This window comes from Anarhichas minor, unplaced genomic scaffold (assembly GCF_050575085.1).
Source record: "Anarhichas minor isolate MPS153535 unplaced genomic scaffold, ASM5057508v1 ptg000136l, whole genome shotgun sequence".
NCBI lineage: Eukaryota > Metazoa > Chordata > Actinopteri > Perciformes > Anarhichadidae > Anarhichas > Anarhichas minor.
In genome coordinates, this window is record NW_027466582.1 from 6516396 (window position 1) to 6534020 (window position 17625).

A 17625-nucleotide genomic window follows, 5' to 3' on the forward strand; every position below is an offset into this window, starting at 1 on the left:
AGAAATAACTTCATTACATGTCATGACCTCTTGATATAGGGATATAGATGTATCCTTTAGGCAACCTGTCAAGGACTCTGAATTCATCAGGATGTAGATGGACGCTTTTATTTATTTATTTTTTGCAGCCACTATTCAATCAAAACGCGACGTGGCTTTCATGTGCTCAGGCTATATGTAAGCAGCAGAGAGGACTTCTTAGAATGAGTTTGTTTTATTGATCAAATGAAATTAATACACACATACACACACACACACACACACAGAGAAGGAGAAGAAGCAGTGCGTCTAATCATGGAGTGTGGGCCAGCCAGCATGTTTAATTTAATGGGCCTCATCGTAGCTTCACGAGGTCTCACATTGTGAACTTAATTCCTCTTCACCACGTTAATTTGCATTGTGTCAATTGACCGGAGCGCTTACTGTATCAGCTTGAGTCTCACTTGAAATTCAGCCCATGCACTAATACCATTAGGCAAATGCAAAGTTGTGTCATTTACACATTTGGAAAAAGAAAAAAAAAGAGAGGAGGGGGGGGGGGGGAGAGAAAAGCCAATTTGCGGCGGACAAGACTTGCTTGTGATTATCAGTGGATGTTATTGCTGTGGAGAAGCAGACGTTTGAAGGTTATGTTACTGGGCAGTAATTGAAATGCAAAATAACATTAGGATCGATGGCCATCTCTGTTTATTTATGAAATCAATATCGTAACTGTCCCTCATGAGTCCCCCTCTGATTCCCAATGACGGCTTAAGTCTCTGCTCGTTTATTCTTTCTCCCCCATAGCCTCCTTCTTCTGTCTCTCTTTAAAAGGCAGTTAGGGGTGTGTTTGACTTTGCAGGCAGAGCAATTTCCTGGAGGTGGTTGGACGTGTATGTAGATGGGGGTTGATACTCCAGGTAAGGAGACTTCATCCATGTGGGAAATCTATGCAATCTCTCCTCGTGGCAGTGACATTGAAGAGGCCATATGCTGGAAGTTCTGTGTGCGCGTGCGTGTGTGTGTGTGTGTGTGTGTGTGTGTGTGTGTGTGTGTGTGTGTGTGTGTGTGTGTGTGTGTGTGTGTGTGTGTGTGTGTGTGTTAGAGAGAAGCAGAAACAAAGTATATCTGCCATGCAGTACAAACGTAATGGAATTTACCAACTTGTTCAGGAGTGGTAACTTTGAAGTAAAGATGTAAGAAAGTAAAAATGTTGTTCAGCAGTCAAAACAAATGAAAATAGGTCCACTTACCTTCTTCAGCTGTGGAACGTGATCAGTTAGCTGAGTAAGAGCGTTCAGAATAATTACCGCAGGAAATTGACAAAGTCCTTCACAATTAGAGCACAAACCGTAGCTTTCAATTTATTAGCGCTGAAACAAATGAATCAGTAACGTTTTTGATCATCATTTCAGGATTTCAAACGTCAACTGGCTTCAGCGTTTTAATTTAGAATATTTAGTGGTAATATTATTCTTTTACATTAATAAATTAAATTAATAAAGAAACAGTTTCAATAATGAAAATAGTCTTGCAGGCCTGAACTTTATTTTCCCTGTCTTGCTGAAACATTTAATGCACAAATACTTGAACACAAGATACATGACGCCTAATAAAAACCTAATGAAACTATTCTACAGTTTAGAGGCAGACAGTGAACGCACCAGACACTGATCAGGAGACCTAAGAGAACTTAATGACGCAACAATTCAAACTTGTTGGGTAGGAACTAGAACTTTATATGTAACATTGTAGTTTATGGCTGAGAGGCTGTGATTTAGACGTGTACAATCTGAACCTGCAAGGTTTGAGCCGACAGCTAAAGACGATGAAGACATGCACAGCGTGCAGATTTTAATAAACATGGCTGTTTCTATTGTAACAAATAACCTTAAAAAGTGCTTTAAAAATATATTTTGACTAATGCGTGTTCCCCGTAAACTGACTACATTATTCGTCGCGGCGCACAAATGCATTTAAATTTTAGAACGCACACATTTTTTGATGACCTTCATTTGTGCCGACGCCATGTCACGCGCATGCTGTTGTTGCTACTTAACACTTGGGCGACACGCGCTACCCCATTTTCCCGCTCATGTGACCATTCATTTCCCAGACACCCCGTCCGCGGGACTAGCGGTGTAATCTATGTGTCAGGCAGGAAGGGGCACTCAGTTTAAAGCTGATAGAGTTTGCCCCAAACAAGGACAGCCTATCATAGAAAGATTAATGAACTAATTTCATGCATGGCTCCTTGCCTCTGTCCTTCTGCGCTTCCATGTTCAACTGTGTGTTCAGCACCATGATTTACGTTGTGTTCCTTGCTCCAAGCTCAACGCCAAGCTTCACAATAATATTTTCCCTCTGTGGGAAAATACATAGTAAAATATGGAGAGTCGGATTTTTAACCCTTCACTCGTCGAGCCGAGGATAGCAAGAGGTCATTGTGGTGAATTGTTTTTTTTTGGTTTTTTTGGACTGCTGGTAAAAAAAAAATGTATTGTGCAGAGATTCGGAAGGCTGTAAAACATAATTCATGGTTTAGAGGAGAGGTGGATGGATTCAGGATTCATGTAGGGAAGCAGGGGATCTGCAACACTGCCAGTATGAGGAGGCATGCCAAAATACACACACATGCACACATAAACATGTGAGATTTTAAGCTGCTCTGGTGGGATTTTTCACACACTTCCATTTAAAAATGAGAATAAAAACAAAAAGAAACCGGTCACTGATCTGAGCATGTACAGCCTTTCGGCAGCGCCTCGGTCATATTAAACATTATAGACAGCGCTCTAGTTTTTGCACCGTAGCGTTGTCTAGACACTCTCTTTCTTTCAGTGTGTTGGACACACTGAAACCTGTGTCTGCGCTGCTCCGAGGCATCCATTGTGGGACCGTCTGGGCCTCAAAGAACAGCAGCGCAGACAAGGCAGGTGACCTTCACGTCTGTCTGATGAGTCTTGCTTGTCTGCTCGGTTTGTACCATTTTTCTGCGCGGCGGAGCAAACATTACCCCATTAGATATTAGGTGCAATGCGTGTTTGAGTGTGTGTGTGTGTGTGTGTGTGTGTGTGTGTGTGTGTGTGTGTGTGTGTGTTGCAAAAGGGAGTGGGGCGGGTTGAGGAGAGTCAGGCTGCGCTTAGAAACTCTACGTCTCTTTTATAATAAGCAGAAGAAACCAAATTATGAAACTATGAAGCTATTTCTGTCTGCACGAATTGGTGGTTCGTGCCATTATTTCATTTCGACAGATTTGAAAGGACCCATTAGAAATTTCCATTAAACTTAACAAAAAACATCTCCCCAGCGTTACTGTGTGCTAAGTGGGGAGTGAACTACTTTTTACATATGCCACAATGTACTATTCCATAGGGAATCCCCCTATCTGGCTGCGATGATGTATTAACTGTTGCCACGCCGCTTTCTCCAATTCCCTCAGATGGGAAAAAAATATTCCTTCCAATTGAGTATAGGTGCATGCTGATTGCTGGCGAGATTTAACGCGAGCACCGTGAATCTTTTATAAACCACAATAGCCTCAGAATGAAGACTAACATTATGTATCGCTCCATCTCTCACTATGTTAACAGTCCCGACTGATTAAAAATGCATAAGGAATGTCTGGGACCCGTAAGAGGAGGGTTTATTTTGTCATGCCTCATCTGGAACAGGAAGGAAGCAGAGGATCAATAGATCTGATCTTGGCCCAGGGGTAGAGGCTATCTCCTCCTCCTCCCTTCACCCGTTAGCAGTTAAAAGAGAGGTTTCATGTTGTCGGGGCCGGATGACTTCATGGCTTTATATAAACACTTATGCACAGAGGGAAAATGCATTACTGACCACAATACCACATTTGAAAAAAACGGGTCAGCCCCTGGCAGCAAATAGGCAACAAGTTCAGAGGAATCTGGTCAGTATTAGCTTGCTGTTAGTTTCTGACATTCTTAACATGGCTTTCCACTGTTCTCGCCCAGTATTTACAGCTCACAGGCATGTAGGGCTCAAGTTGTGTGTGGCTCTGACAGACAGAGCCAGCGGTCCTAACACGGATCCAGGCCTCATTTCATGCTTTGTTTGAGAGGATGTTATTTAAACTACTGCAATTGCAATAACACACTGAGGCCCTGAAGAGAAATTATTGCGCAACAATAGCAGTAGGGCTGTCACAGTAACTACTTCTGTTGGACGATATATCATTTTGTCCCAGAAATAATTGCGATAAACAATATTATTGTCATTTTAACACCATTTTATGCCGCTGATATAATGTTGATATAATAACATAATAATACAAGTACAACCTAAGAACACCTTATATTCAGACATTGGAATTGGAACGTGAACTTAATCTTAATATATCCTAAATAAATTAAATAAAACCACACAACCAAAATGATAAACAATAAATAAAATGGACTTTACGCATGTACACACAACGGGCAATATAGGGGTCAGTAACAATGATCGTTCATACTTTTTCTCCATACATCCGTCCTGTGTAACATTTTGGGTAACTCTGCCTTTTCCCAAATTTTGTAATGAAATTTGGGAAAAGGGAACTTAATCCCAGGTCAGTGCCTCTTCCCCAGCCTCTCCAACCTTCTCACTTAAGTCCACCGTAACCCGGCACCGTCCTTTGGCAAACTAACCGGGACTATTGATTGGGTCATGTATTACCCATGATCCTCCATATGCTGAGTGTAACACCTCTCTCTCTGTCCATTAACAGCCTTCTGAAATTTCATTCATTCATTTACCTCTGGCAGCCGACCAATTGTGGGCATTGTTTGCTAGATGTATGGGGCATCTGTTGATATGGTCGTTAGTTACCATTTCGCCTGAGAGAAATAAGCTGCTGTAGTATATCACTTGGCATTCCAGCACATAAATGGTTGCCCGTGTAACATAATCTATCAAACTCAGACGGGGCAGCGTGCTCCATCACAGCTGACGAATCTCTCGCAGAATGATCAGGAGATGATGGAAGAAAGCAACGCTCTGTGCATCTTGTCAAACTTGTTAGTGCTGGTAATTTCACTGATACTGCAGTTTTCTGATGTATATTTACTTCCATGTAAGGTTCTTTGTGTCTCAGTCTAGAATATCGGAGCTGATTTGCATGTGAGGTAAACAGGCTCTCTTCCATATCGCTGATGTCGTTTAAAAGCCCGGTTCATCCAGTTTTTTTTGTTTTACTTTAATTGAAAGATTAGCTGATCCATGGCGAGTTAAGAAAATGAGGGAATTTCTCTGACTGAGTCCTTCCAGAATAAATTTGATGTTTTCAAAGATATTCAGCCAAGAACGTTGGCCTGATTTGGCTCAGTTGGCACTGTATTTAATGTAAATTCTGTTCCCTAAACTGACCTCGACTCTCACCTTCTGTGTGTTTCATCCAGGTTGCTAACCAGAATGCCCACTGAGGACCGACACCTATCCTCCAGCTGTGGTTCTTACGTCAAAACCGAGCCTTCCAGTCCATCCTCCTCGCTAGTAGACACCGGCAGTCACCACAGTCCCAGTGGCAACTCTGACGCCAGCGGCGGCTACATTAACGGCGGCAGCAGACACTCGCACGCCTTGGACTCCCCGCCGATGTTCAACCCAGGCATGCTCGGAGGCGGCGCCGCCTGCCTACGGCGCTACGAGGAGTGCTCCGGCGTCGTGGCAGACGACTCGCCGATCAAGTGCGAGTACATGCTCAATGCCATTCCCAAGAGGCTGTGCCTGGTGTGTGGTGACATTGGCTCAGGGTACCACTATGGGGTGGCGTCCTGCGAGGCCTGCAAAGCCTTTTTCAAGAGGACGATACAAGGTATTTCCCACTTCTTCTTACAACTTTCACTGGCTCACCGGAGCTCATCTCCAATGCCTGCATGCTCCCAGTTAAACCTGCGGAATAATCATATTTTCTGTAATTTCCCAGGTGGTTGAATATTATGACAAAGAAAGTGTTAGGCCTTTAACCCAGATGTGTTATAACACCTGTGTGCTCTTTTTTCACGATGATTCTAAATTCTTTTAGTAGCTTTACCATGACAATTGGGACTGCCAGGAAAACATATTGACGTGTTCCTCAGTGCTGCTATCCAACCGTCTGCTCTTATGGGACTAATACGAGGTAGTGATTACGAGCGTCTACAGCAGGCATTAGGCCCAGACTGTAAATCTGCTCCGGGATGTGATTTTATTTTTTTTTTATGCGTTTGCATGTGAATCGTACATCTGGCGTTGACTCTGCCATGTGTGGGAGCTGTTCCAGAATAATCACTTGGACAGAGATAATGTGCTGCAAACTGAGACGCAGAATTTAGAATTGTATCTGCAGGATTTGTTGTCCGTAGACATGGAGCTGGGCAGCAGGCGAGTGAGGCCTTGGCCACATTTAGGAGGTAAATTTGATCCGTCCGAACACTTTTCTAAATTACAGAGGCAATAAAAAACACTTTAACATCTTGTGCGTTGCTCTCTTTATTACTATTTGGCAAAAAACATAATAGTGCATTACTGCCAACACCCGTTGAGGAATGAGGCTGATTTATAAATCATATAGCCTGTTACTTTACGTGGTTTTATTGTAGCCAAACACATTTTACAGGTGTTATATAAGAATATAATAGTGACTTCATTGACAGTGATAATATTTATCCAAGTCTTTTTACCCAGGCTGCACCGCTGATGCTCCTGTTTTGCAGAAACAGAAATAAATGTCAGTGATCACAACACGATGTGTGATCGGCTGTATTGACAGACAAAATAAGCAATCGCTAAGAAAAGTGGAGACAACGAAAATGTTGCGGCTAGATGGACGCTTGTGAAAGCTTGACAAATGGACAGCATACAACAACAACAATAACACCAACATTATCTTAAAACCAAGCACTGTCTTCTGGCGGATTTATGCTACCTGTTTACTAGTTGAACATGTTGCAAAATGAACTTAAGAAGGATGCTGCAGATACAAACCAGCAATGGACTGTTTGAAGTGGGACAATCTTACAAATGCCACTCAGAACGTTTGTATAAAATGCAATGAATTGCTTCAACCTAACTTTTTTAAATAGTCTTACATTTTAGCTTTATCTGGTCATTTAATCAGCATGTGTCTCAGTCTGACCAACAACACAGTGAAGGACTCTAAATAGTGTTAATGCGTGACTTTGTGTTGTCTTGCAAAGATCCCCCCTCTTCTTCTTCCTCTCGCTCTCCTTCGTGGAGGACAGACCCGTAATGAACCTAATCTGTCCGTCATTCGTCCTGAGCCGCGGGAGTTTCAGTCAATAACAATCAGTGTTGGGTGACTGTAATTAAGAATCAGGCATTTCATCGGCAGAAAGTCTAGAGAGGAGTTGTTGTTCTTTGCCCTCGGGCCCCTACAGCCCACACCCAAGGGGGAGGAGATGGGGGGCCAATTAGAAGCTCAGGCACGTGTTAGCGGGGCAATAACAGAGGAAGGGGAGAGAGGAGAGCTACGCTGAGGAGTCCTCCAAATAAAATGCAGAGGGACAAGGGACAGGGGACGTGGTCACTCACTGAAAGGAGAAGCCGCTTTAATGGAATGGTAATCAGGAAGGGGGGTCCCGGCCCCGGTAAAGGAGGAGGACAAGGAGAGGTCCAGCTTGAGTGGAGATGAGTGCGTGGATAATAGCATGGCATAATAATATATCAAAATTTAGAGGGAAAATAAGAGAGGTTAAGGAAGGATATTAGAGTGGCTGAAATGTCCTTTGAGAAATAAAGGTGGACACAAGACCTGATTAACTAAGAGGGTATGCCGACAGTGAGCTTTTAGAGGTAGGCAATTTAAGACTATTGTGGAACCCTAATGCAACCCAACCCCCCGTCCCCTCACATACACACATAATCATGGACACACACAAAGGTTATTTTTGATCCATTCAGGTATAAAATGTTTCCTTTAATAATGGACTCTTTCCATTCCTTTGTGGAACATTTTTACACTCAGAATTTTAAAAAACGGCAGACATTAGATAGCTCACTATACTTTAAATAGGGAGCGATTCAGGACACGTCCTTAATGTTAATGTACACTACTAAATATTAAAAACAAAAATGAAGAATTAAATCTTTAGAAAAACAAGCATTCTTTGAGTACGCATACTTTTTTGTGTACTTAATTTACATTTAGTCACTCTGAGAACCGTGTTTAGAATTAGTTATAGTACTACATTATGTTATGTCATGTATGTTAACTGCACACACAAACTGTACAATATGGCCATTAGTATAGAGTACATGTTGTATAAAATGAGTTTGTAGTATAGATATGGTACACAGCATGTGTCTCTACACATGAGCACTGCACTCTACTGTATTCAGTGTAAAAGACTTAACCCACCCTGAAACCAGCAGCAGCCTCCGCCAACATCCTGGCATTGTGCCCCGGCCCCTCACTGTGCATGTGACCCCGCTGGCACCATCGATGCCAGGGATCCTGACAAATGTTGGCACCTTCTCTTTGACCAACAGGGGATTGTGTGTGTATGTGTGTGTGTGTGTGTGTGTGTGTGTGTGTGTGTGTGTGTGTTGTTGGGGGAGGGCAGCTCTGGCAGAACTGCTACAGATAACACCTGGTTTGCTGTTTTTAGGTACCATTAATACAGCTCTGGTCTTTGGGGGCATTGTTTAAACACTCAATCAAGGGATTTGGACACTTGGGAAAGAGAATTTGTCATTGGATTCTTGGGGGTCACGTCCACTTTTGAAGTGACCGCGTAATGATCCCGGGAAAAAAAACTGTTAACCGGAACCTGGTGAGAAAAACAGGCAGCAGATTCAATACGTCTGCATTTCTGGCTTTTTTTTGGACCCGAGTGATTAAATTGCAGAGAAAATATTTCCATAGTGAGCCAACAAATGTCAAGACGGAGCTGAATAATACATCGAGCTTTGCCACACGATATGGGATCCTCAGATTGGCGAGTCTTAACAGCCAGTCTTGGTCTTTGCCGGAGAGCATTATGCAGAGCGCTCGGCTGTGCGTCCATCTTTTAGCCCTTGTGGGAGGGCAGCCTTCCCATCATGCTTTCGGTGAAGAAGGATGGGCTAGAAAGGGGTCGTGGCGAGCGCTGCAGAGAGGATGCTCTGCATTAATGAAGCTAATTTATCTGAGAATCAAAATGGGGGTGGGACTCTGGGGCGGGGAGGTGCTTTTTACATGTCCCATCAAAATGCCACTAAACCCTCCTCCCCTTCAGGAGTGTCACACGGGGTCACCTTGGGACAGGTGTGTGTGTGTGTGTGTGTGTGTGTTTTTCTGTGTCTGATGTGGTTCTTCTTTTCTATCCCAAAAATCTGTCCTACAACTCCTCCTAATTGCTGAAGTGCACTTTGTGTGCTCACAGAGGGAATGACTAAATTAATGACGCCATGTTTTTCTAACCTTCTGCAGGGAATATTGAGTACAGCTGTCCGGCCACCAATGAATGCGAGATCACCAAAAGAAGACGCAAGTCGTGCCAGGCCTGCCGCTTCATGAAATGTCTTAAAGTTGGCATGTTGAAAGAAGGTGAGTACTGATTATATTTCCTGGACATTTTTGTTTTTTTGTGTTTTTCTTATTACTTAATTGATTAATAAAATGCAGTAGCACACAACAGACAACTGTTACGACGTTTAGGCCAAATATCAAGAAGTGACAAAAAATGTCTATTTACAGCTTCTCAAATGTAAAGTATTCTTGCTTTTCTCTCTTACATCATATCAATCAAACAAGCATTATACTGTTGATTGGAATGAAGAAATCAAATGTAAAAAAATTGAAGATAAGCAGTTGTCTCGTGCCAGTGAATTTAATATTGTCTAACCATCTCACTGGAGGCTAGAAGAAGGGTCAGTGATCAGATATTAAAGATGTCTGTGGTCTCCGGGAGACACCAGTGACCCACGAGCCTTACTTACCTCCCCTCACACCGACGAGCCTCTCGCTCTTAAACAGTCGGGTGGAAAAAGCTGCTGAGTTGGATGTTCTTACCAAGACTGACTGAGAAGTGTAACAGTACTCTTGAAACGCACAGGCTGTTCCCAAAAGACTCTCCCTCTCCCCTGGGCTCTGGGTGTCACTCTCCCTCAACCTCTCTCTCCCTCTCTGTCTGTCTGCCTCCCTTCCCCTCTCTCGCTTGGACTATATTGATCCGCTAAATGCTTTCCGAACATCCCACCTCACTTCCTGCATGTGTTGTTTCTCCTCCAGAGAGAGACCTTTGGGAGTACAGAGGGGAAATCTAGCCGATAGATTTTTATTTTTATTTCAAAGAAAAGAGGTTTTTTTTGTTTGTTTTTTTATTTTTTTACATTTGTGTGTTTAGCTAGAAGAGATATTCCACACTGATGCATATAATCTAGCTCTTAGTTATGCTTTTGTTAAGAGTATTACAATACAGAGTCCTGGATTTGAACTTTTTTGGACAGATTTCAATTCAGTTAGACCTCAAAAGGGCCTTATGTCATGAAAATATGACCCAAATATATTAAATACAAGCCCCCCCACACATTGTAATGAATGGTTAAGCAACTACACAAAAGAAGGTCATTGTACTGAAGTTTAACTTTTTTATAAATTGGTGTTATTTTTTTACATTTTCTTTGTATCCAAAGATTTGTAAAGAAACTTTGACTGAAACAGAGGTTCAGCTGGGAATCCATTATTTAGAGATCAAAGATAGATAAAATGCTTTTTCATTCACCGTGTTGGATTTGTGCTCTGTAACATCACTGTTACAGAGCAACTTTAATATTTAGACATTTTATGAACCAAAAGAAGTTTAATTAATGGATAAATTATTTCTTTATTGTGGCAACTCTCAAACACTAGTGAAGGTGCCGAATATAGACAAAGGAGCATTATGTGTTATTTGTTGATTTTCAACAATTTAACAATAATTTTATTAAATTGTATTTCTTTCCTCCAGTTTTAGTTTCTGTCTTTGTCGATATGAGACTCAAAAGTTCTTTGATGTCAAAATAATTTTACATTGATTTATATTGATTTAGCCTTTTATGCCGTTGTGTAGCAGCCTAATTTGTAAATTAGATATAGGCATGTAAAAGATATGCATATTAATTTATAATTTATTTTAAGTTGTTTTTACCTCACCTGCATGTGTTTGATTTCTATTCTCTTTTTCTCTGTCTGACCTTTCCTTTGATAAAAATCTGCAAATAAAACATAGGGACGGGTAAAAGCAGGTAGTCTGAAAACAACAGGAAGTAATATTATAGTTTGATTGTCAGCAGTGGAGAAGTGGCTTTGACACACAACTCGTGAAAGTGGTTAAGAATATTAGAAATTCTTAGCGCCCCCAATTGTTGCCATTAACATCAAAATGTAGACTCCTTCCCAAAGTTATAACTCAGTTAAAACAGAACACACAGAGATAAAACCTATTTTCTAATTCATGGTTCGTACATTCTCCGAGGATAACATCCTAGATCTTAACCGCGAATAATAAACGTCCATAAATACGCTTAAAAACCATAGAGACGCTCTTTGTGAAGAACTTCTGCATTGGGGGACGTGATTATCTCGATTTTTTTCCGAAGGGCGGCCACAGAGTCTTGCTTTTGATCCACCAAACCAACACTGAGTCCAGAGTTTAATTGACAAATGATGGCTCCATAGTAATGTCTGTGTTTTTAATACTTATTCAATTGGACATGAGCATTAGACTCCATTAAATATATTGCTGTAACCCAGTTTGAAGACTGATTTAAGTTTAGCCCTCTACCATCCGCACTGATTGTATGACATGTATCTCCCAAGTACCAAGTCTCTACCAACTATTTTTTTAAGAATTTGTTTATAGACTGAACTTAGACACACAACAGTCGTAAATGTCCTAAAATAAACCATGGCCAAGCAGTTCCGTTGTGTTCTGCCAGCACCAAACACAACTCATAATAGAAGGCAGCAGCAGTTAACTGCAATCTGTGGCGGTAACACAAGATTGTATGTCAGGCTCTTGGTTTACTTCCACTAATACAACTTCACTGTGTACTGACGTAGCTGTGTCTCTTCATCTCAGAATGAAGGGTCGTCCATTGTATTGCCATTGCACATTGTAACACACACTATTTATAAATGGGTCCACTCTTGATGTCTTCATCCCGGCCCAAATATCTAACACCGAGGCTTTGACTCTCAGCCAGAAAAAACAAAGTTGCTTCAGAAATGAAGCTGAAACTATTAGCGCATGCTTAGCGGAAAAACGGTAGGGTGTCGTCTGTGGCGGGCCGAGCTAAGCCGTTGATGTGGACAGTGAGTGTGTGTGTTTGTGTGTGAGAGGGAATCTGTAGCCTCCACCGCCTGCTGCTCCTGAGACGCGGCATCACAGCCACCGCGACAAGCAGCACAGTAGGTGATTCTCTGAAAGTGATGGCATTCAATTAAAAGGAAAAAGGACATTTAATCGTGGCATAGCGCCGTGGCGTGGCCTCTTACAGACGTGGGGGGGCTTTGATCATGGAATCAGTGGGGGACAGCGGCTTGCCCTACTTCATGTAATGAGATCACCATGTAACAAGTGGCCAAGGGCTGGTCATGGAAAAGGAATAATCACATAGTGTAATATGAATGCAGGCGTCATGTGAGAAGGAAACTTATCACCACATGTTTCATTGTAAACCTCTTTTTCTATTTTGAGATTCTACAGCTATTAGCATACACGTATAGACTAAAACACGAACATTTTCGAGTTATTTCCTCGTGAATGCTTATCGCTCGTACCTTGCTCACAACATCACAAAGTTTTACTTGTTTCAGTGCATCGGTATCCCGAGAAAGGCTTCGCTCTGCAGAAGATGTTGAGAGAACTTATGAGATCAGTCGTTCTAAAAGTGTCTAATATTTCCACCAGGACCCTCTAAGCTCCGCTCTAAGCATGCCATCTTGAATTATAAAGTGCCAGCTGCTACAGTTATAGACCAGCACCATTGGCGGGCAGGGGGAGCCCCTCCTCCCCGTAACACCTGCCGCTAATCAGCCGACTTCAGCTCTCAAGCCCGGTTCGGTGGCTTCAGGTGCTTTTTAGAGTCCGGTGTCGGCCCAAACACCTCGACTGTGCTGAAGTAGCAGCTCAACACACTTGAGCAAGGAGTAAGGGAAGCAAAATGAGTCGGTAAATTAAAGTGATAGACGTCGTATCTGCTTGATAGTCTCGTGTGTTTTCTGTGTTACGCCAGTTTGGATTTGAGTGACCAATTTTGTGTGACAAGAAATGAATTTCACATCTTGTGTCTGAGAGGAAAATCTCTTGTAGATGACAGACTTCTTTGCAGATCCGGCTTTACTGCTGCGCCTCAGCAGAGCGGCTGGATGAGCTTGGGTGGAAGGTAACGTCCGTTTGAGAAAACCAGCCTCATGCACTGACCCCTTAAATGTCCAGCTGAGGCTGATAAAAGGTCACACGTCCAATGGAAAAATTCTCACATAATTACAACCCGCGGAAGGTATGGTGTCAGTCACGACTGCCAGGAGTCAGTGCCCGCAGCTAATAGCAGCGCTAATGACCCAATAGCATTACTGTTTGCTGTTAAATGATGCAAGAATTTTCTGGACTGAAATAGCGTTTTTCGGTGAGTCGGTCCTGGTATTTTCTGCTGGAGATGGAAGATTTATTTTTTTAGATTTTTGTAGTTTTAGTGCTGAAACAAATTCTTTAAAAAAAATAGGTCCTATTGAAAAAGAAGTGTACAACCCCTGTAGGCCTTCTGTCATGACAGAATATTTTTACGATTTCAATAAAGGACACTTAGGCTCTTCCTCCTCTGAAGTCCATGCTCGTCGGTTTTAGTGTTAGCTCAGTGTTTCTGCGGTGTATTCTTTGCTTGTGGGGATTTTCTGACACCGCTGTAATGTGGTGAATAAATACAAGCTGCCAGGCTATTTTGGCAACCTACACCGCTGTCTCGCCCTCTCCCGACCACAGATAGGGATCAGCAGTCTTTCCTGAGCGAACGTGGCTACCGGGATAACGTTACAGCCTTATTTTCCTCCAGCCACATACACAAAAGATTAGTAGAGCCATATCCAATATCACAGACTGTCAGGTCCCTTTCCAATCAATAGGCTTAGATCAGAAACCAATCCATACACTAAGATTGCATCATCAAAATAAAGATATAGCAAAGGTCTATACTGTATGGGGGCCTTCGATGTCTTAGGCGATACATTTGAATAACTTACGTTAAAAAAATTGATTAAATTTTGCGTGTATTGCTCATCGTCTGTGGATACAAGGCAGTTCAACTTTAAAGACGGAATGCCCCCTTGCCACTTGATGTTTTTCTTGTAACGCAAACTTGTCTATCTGACAGCACATGTAGGGGACTTGTTTGCTTTTTAGGGTGTCAGAGTAGCTGGCAGACTGCAGCTGAGTGTCAGCACCCACCCAGAGGCTCCTCACTGGCCTGTCCTCGCTGCCTGGCAGGTGATAGATCAGACACGGAGGCCAACACGTGTTCCTCTGAAGAAGGGGATTTAGCGAAGTGCTGACCCCCGGTGCTCATAGCACACACATTCAAGTACGGAATGTATATCACAACCCTGACAAGTGACATGGGCTTGGACCTTGAGGTCCATGTCTCCTGCTGGCACTCTGCTCTCACGATGTCTTTTTCTCTTCATTCACTCCAACATGCAACAATTTGTGGGAACACCTGCTACACAAGCACACCAGGGATCCTGAATCAACCCGGCCATCATTTGTGGTCAGCGAGGTTCTGTAATGCACAGTAATACCCCTCGCGACATGCCGGCTCAGATTTATGAAAAGTGTAAAACATGATAAAGAGAGCCATGCCAGTGTATGCGGTTATGGGGGAACAACTCCTGCTTTGTCTTGTGAGCCCGTTGGGGGTTAGAGCAGGTGGGACGCCATCCTGATACACCCCTCCCCCTCCTTCTCCCCTCGTCCCACACCCATTTCCCTCTGCCCTCCCTCTCCTTCTGCAATCAAACAAAAGCTGTCCGATGTCTTTAGCTCTTTGCGGGCTCGCAGGCTCGGCCCTCAGAAGTAGCTCTGGAAGGGCAAGGTCCCTGCGCCTTTTTAAAGGGTGAGCGACTGTGGAGGAGGGGGCGCACGCTGCATCCCTCTGATTTTTCCCAGCTAAAATAGGGACCTCCTAATCTCCCTTTGGCAGCGTTAGCCAGCCAGCCAATTCTGACACATTCTCTAGAAAGAAGCGCCTCTGACAGGTGAGCGGCTGAAAATAGTTGCGTGAGATACATACACATGCGCAAGCACATGTTCATATAGTAACATATAGTACACTGGCTTGATACACACTGTATGAGCCACGTGCACTTTTGTGTGATGAAATCTGTTTGCTGTAGAGCTTCTTCTGCATCGTACGAATTAATCTCTTTGTGATACTTTTTGATCGGTACTCTTTTTATTATCTGTATTATTTATTATTAATTCATTATTATTTGATGCATTATTTATTAATCATACTTCTTACAACTTATCTTACGTTTAATCTGTTCTGTATTTTTACAGTGTGCAGGCTCGTAGCCATTGAGGTGACAGAAGTCATGTCAAGTCATTTATTTCTGTGGAAATTTTAGGGTTTTAACAACAGTGCGGAGTTACATGCTATAATTTAAACAAAACCTTACCATGGTGGGTATTTCGTAGTGTAATTCCAATATATTTAATCCTGCTATAACAACCAACATTTTTTTTTTTTTAATGATTAATTATTTCCCTACAAGAATTTTGTTCCTGGCAGCTGGAGAAGGTGCACTTTAATGAGATTTACAGGAAGTGTAATTACAGTTAACTGAATAAATAAATGTGACAAGTCCAAGCAGTTACAACAATTTAGTGACTTTATTTCTGCTGTTTGTGTAGGAATTAATTATACCTGAAATCCTGGCTGCAAACCATTATGCTTCTTTTTTTTTTATATGGACATAAAAGTAGGATTGGAAGCTATGTTGTTGGAAAGAATAGGGATCCAAATAAATGATAAACACATTAAAAAAATGAAATGAATCCGCATGACACATACATACACACACAGCGGCCGCCACATAAAGGAAAACACAGCCACTTCAATCGGGAATGTGCTTTAAGGTTGTACAAGTCAATAAAGATATTGAATGTGAAAGGGAAGCCGGGGTCAGGTGGCCGTAAAGATTGCTCCTATGCAAACATGCCTCATCGTCTTTCAACACAAATGTACACCAACACACACACACAAACACGTTGCGCAAGGATGGACTGTCACCCAGTATCTTTGTGTCTCAGGTCGTCTGTTATATTAGGAGCACACTGTACTGTATGATCTTACCGAGCGCATAACATTCAGCACACAACACTTCTACCACCTCCCATTCCTCACCCCTGCATCCATACTTTGGCTGCCACACTTTTTAAAAGGCCAGCAATCGTAAAAAAAATAAAAAAAGATCTTGATGCTTTCAAGATGATCTGTTGCCCCCCCCCCCCCCCCCCCCATGTCTCACACTAGAGACACGACCTCTCCTGATCTTCTTGGAGCATGGAGGCTGCTGTGGTTTTGGGCCTGAGGTGTGGAATGTGGTGCTGACGATGACACAACCACCCTCCTCCACAGCCCCTCTACGCGGGGCCTCATCCAGCTGTCTTGTTGTGGTCAGATTCTCAGTACTGTGCCGTATCACATGGGGAGGAGATAATCCCGCACTGGTTGGATCAGGCGCTGGCTGGGACAAGCATATCTGTCAGGGAGGGAGATGTACACCCGATGCTGAACGGCAGAGAAAAAAGAGACAGACGGAAGGGAAAGTGAGAGAAAGAGAAACAGAGATTTTGCAGAAAACTGATACATTCAGCCCAAAACAGCAGCTTGTCCTGTCTTATACCCCGACCCTCCTGTTCTTCAACATTATCTCACCCTCTTTTTTTTCTTGCTTTCTGTCATTCTGTCTGCCCTCCTGCATTGGGTCTCTGCCGTTTTGCAGCGCCGCTAAGCTGTAAACTGAAACTGGTTAGCGCTGAGCTCTTAATTCTTGTCAGCGTCTATTAATTATGGGCCAGTTGGATGTTCCAGTTCAAACAGCCCCCGCAGATTTTGGAATTCTAACTCCGGCTGTTTGGTCACTTGTCGCTTGTCGCAGCCACATGACCCTGCAGCCTGCAGCGGGGAAAACAGTGTGTGTGTGTGTGGGTGTGTGTGTGCTTCTGTGTGCATGCATGTGAGGATGGTAGTATGTCAGGGACAAAAGCAGCAACAATTTGCTGTCACTTAGTCTGACAAGTCATGAATTTAAGGTATACACCTGCTTAATAAGTTTCTGCCTCACACAAGCTTGTTGTTGTGAAAGCCTTTACTCACTGCATATCCCTTTATTAGGCCTATGTGTGTCATTAGATAGAGAGAAGCCATCGAGTTGATTTAATATCTGAAGTACATGCGCACTGTTTCCTGAAGCTCAATTTATAATTTTAAATTTACCTTAACCAAGAGTAATGGTGAAAACAGCGGCTAAAGCTCCATCTGTCGCAAACACAGTTCCTAGCTGCCTAACTGACTAATTAAAACCACTTCCACATGTGTTCAAAGAACAAGAAGTCTATTTGCAAGCCTTATTGATTACTTTAAGGCGTACAAATGGAAAGCTGTGTTAGGAGAGGGGCT

At 42.8% G+C, this 17625-nt stretch overlaps 1 protein-coding gene across 1 annotated transcript in view; it reads left to right on the forward strand.

Moving 5' to 3' along the window:
* The window catches only part of esrrgb (estrogen-related receptor gamma b), a 79562-nt gene that overhangs the window by 52024 nt on the left and 9913 nt on the right, over positions 1-17625 (forward strand). Inside the window, exons 4-5 of the mRNA XM_076084599.1 lie at positions 5382-5797; positions 9395-9511. Coding sequence (XP_075940714.1) covers positions 5382-5797; positions 9395-9511 — 533 coding nt within the window. The remainder of the gene's footprint in view (positions 1-5381; positions 5798-9394; positions 9512-17625) is intronic.